General features: G+C 53.8%; 1 protein-coding gene across 1 annotated transcript; it reads left to right on the plus strand.

The window, feature by feature from the left end:
* Nucleotides 1-737: 737 nt before the first annotated feature.
* Nucleotides 738-2,105, plus strand: LOC109786768 (transcription factor IBH1). The gene has a single exon (XM_020345328.4). The coding sequence runs from the start codon at nucleotides 1,073-1,075 to the stop codon at nucleotides 1,673-1,675; it is 603 nt and encodes a 200-aa protein (XP_020200917.1). The 5' UTR covers nucleotides 738-1,072; the 3' UTR covers nucleotides 1,676-2,105.
* The last annotated feature ends 536 nt before the right edge of the window (nucleotides 2,106-2,641 follow it).

Genomic DNA, 2,641 nt, shown 5'->3' on the forward strand with positions numbered 1-2,641 from the left:
GTTCAACAAGATTGCTTCGCTAAGACGAAGACCTAGAGACGGGAACCAGGTTTGCTCATGGTGCACCACCGACGGATGCAAAGGGAAGATGGTGCTGATTTATTTAAGAACTTACGTGTAATTTCTTATATTCGTAAGGAATATTTTGATCTAATGTATGGCCTACGGTTCTTTGGCAAGGAGAAAAAAAAACAGAAGTTGCACATGGTTTTAGTTCACCTTGGTCCCTCGTTGATTTGCATCAGCTACCCGAGGTTCATCTCTTGCTTGCCGATATATTAATTGGCGTCCGGCCCGGCTAGTTGCTCTCGATGCATGCATGCACCAAGGCATGAGTTACCTGCCCATCCAGAGCAGACGCATGCAAGATGATCGAGCTCACATGCGCATCCGACCGCCGTCCGACCGGAGTTGTTCCTGTATCCCGCCATATCTCGCACGACGCACCATTTAGCTCACGCATCACATGCATGGGCTCGCCGCTCGCCGGCCAGGCGAGAGAGTTGTTCACTGGCTCTTCCTAGCATTCCCTGCCCTGTGACTCCTAGCTAATTAATCTAGCTTTCCTGGTAACCACCACACTCGACTACATCACATGCACCCCGCCCTCTCTCTCCCTCTACATGCATGTACATCAATTATTTCTCTTAGTATTTCTTTGAGAAAGAAATGTACACACACTCATTGGCTTTGTCCCTCCTTGTCAACTGGGTATTATAAGACACGCACCGGATCCTCCCAGGACATTTTGTGTCAGAGCCGTGTTTCTCGGGCTCTCTCTCCACTATCACAACAGCACAAAGGCAGCAGCAGCAGCATCGCGGCCCCATTGCTCTCGCCGCTTTGTGTCAGACACCAAATCTTCCTCACCTTCTTCTTCCTCTCCCTCCCCCACCCAATCTCCTCCCCCACGAGCGCCTCTACTGCCTTTTAAGCCACGCGCCCGCGCCCCCCGCGTACGCCTCCCGCCTTTCCTCTCTCTCCCTCTCTCCTCGCCCTCTCCTCCTCCTCCTCCTCCTCTTCTCTCTGTGAGTTGAGGTGAGGTGAGGATTTTCCGTGGACGTGCCGTTTGATGGACGGGAAGGGCGCGACGGAGAGCTCAAACCCTAACCGCGTCGTTGAGAGCGTACCATCGGCGGCCGTGGCGTCGGCGTCGGCGCCGACGAAGCGCATGCTGGCGTTCCACTTCCTGCGCGCGCTGTCCCGGATCCACGGCGCGGCCGGCCCGGCCAGGCGCCGCACGCGCACCATCCGCCGCGCGGCCTACTCATCCATGGCGCGCGCCACCGGGCCGCGCCGCGCATGGAGCCGCGCGCTGCTGCTCCAGGCCCAGGCGCGCGCGCGGAGATCCAGGGCGGAGACGTCGAGGCGGGCCGCGGTGCTCGTACGGCGGCGCGTCGTCGCCGGACCGGCAGCAGCACCAGCACCAGCACGCGCCGCTCCTGTCGGCGGACAAGCATCGGCGGCGGCTGCTCGTGCGGCTCTGGCCCCTCCGCCCCCTCCGGCAAGGCAGGCGGGGGAGCCGGCGAGGAGCGACGCGCTGCGGCGGCTCGTCCCCGGAGGCGCCGGGATGGAGTACTGCAGCCTGCTGGAGGAGACCGCCGACTACGTCCGCTGCCTCCGCGCGCAGGTGCAGCTCATGCAGGGCCTCGCCGACCTCTTCTCCTGCCAATGATCCATCCAGTCCATCATCATCATCATGCATCCTCGGATCGATCGAGTAATTCTAAATTATTACTTCTTCCTGCACGTACCATCCATGGATTGAAATCATACGATGCTGCTGCGGTGCGGCCGGCTTCCATGATATCGATCCATGGATCTCTTGTTCATGTGACATGAGATTGGTCAATGCATCGATCGCGCATGATCAATATAGAGGATTACCGGCCGGCAGGGGAGAGTTAGGTACGGTGGAGGTGGAGGAAGATTGGTGGAGTATATATGTTGAGCTGCTGGCAGGGTGAATTATTAGTAGGTGAGAAAAGATTGGGTGTAGTATGCATTTGTATAGGTTGGGGACACATTGGAACCACACCAGGGAAAATACAAAGGTAATTAATTGTAACATATAAAGAGATAATCGATCGATAAGGAGTTACATATGTGCAGTGTTATTGGGTTAATTAGCAAATTGATCTATGCATAATATGTTCTTGATTGATGTGTAGGTTATGAGGCATATCTGTACACTCCTCTTTCTGTTACCTTTTCTCTTGTAGGTCTATCTGTGAATTCTGATTGGTGAGCAAGGTAATTAATTAGGGGAACTTTACCATGCATGCCTACACATGCAGTTCCATGCATGAAAGCATAGCAATGTTCCCTTTCATCCTGATGCATGTGACAGATTGTATATTGCTGTTGAGCTAGCTAGCTAGCTAGACACATATGTTGATTGCTCTAGAATCAAAGAGTAGTTCCCTGCACATGCATCCATGTATAGCTGGATGATGCTCTGGCTAGATATATAGCTAGCTGCCTTTTGCCTTGTGATTAGATTAGAGTGCTTGAGGGGTGGTTATGCTGAGGTTGTTTGGTGGAGTGTTTATTTTCCAAGCTCCTCCCAAACTTGAGAAAGTGGGATCCACAATCTATGGAAGATAGGGGTTTGATAATCCTTGAGCTGGAGAAGACATAA

This window comes from Aegilops tauschii, chromosome 2 (genome assembly GCF_002575655.3).
Source record: "Aegilops tauschii subsp. strangulata cultivar AL8/78 chromosome 2, Aet v6.0, whole genome shotgun sequence".
Classification (NCBI taxonomy): Eukaryota; Viridiplantae; Streptophyta; class Magnoliopsida; order Poales; family Poaceae; genus Aegilops; species Aegilops tauschii.

Coding starts and splice junctions, on each gene's coding strand:
- LOC109786768 (XM_020345328.4), top strand. CDS start 1,073: ATGGACGGGAAGGGCGCGACGGAGAGCTCAAACCCTAACCGCGTCGTT.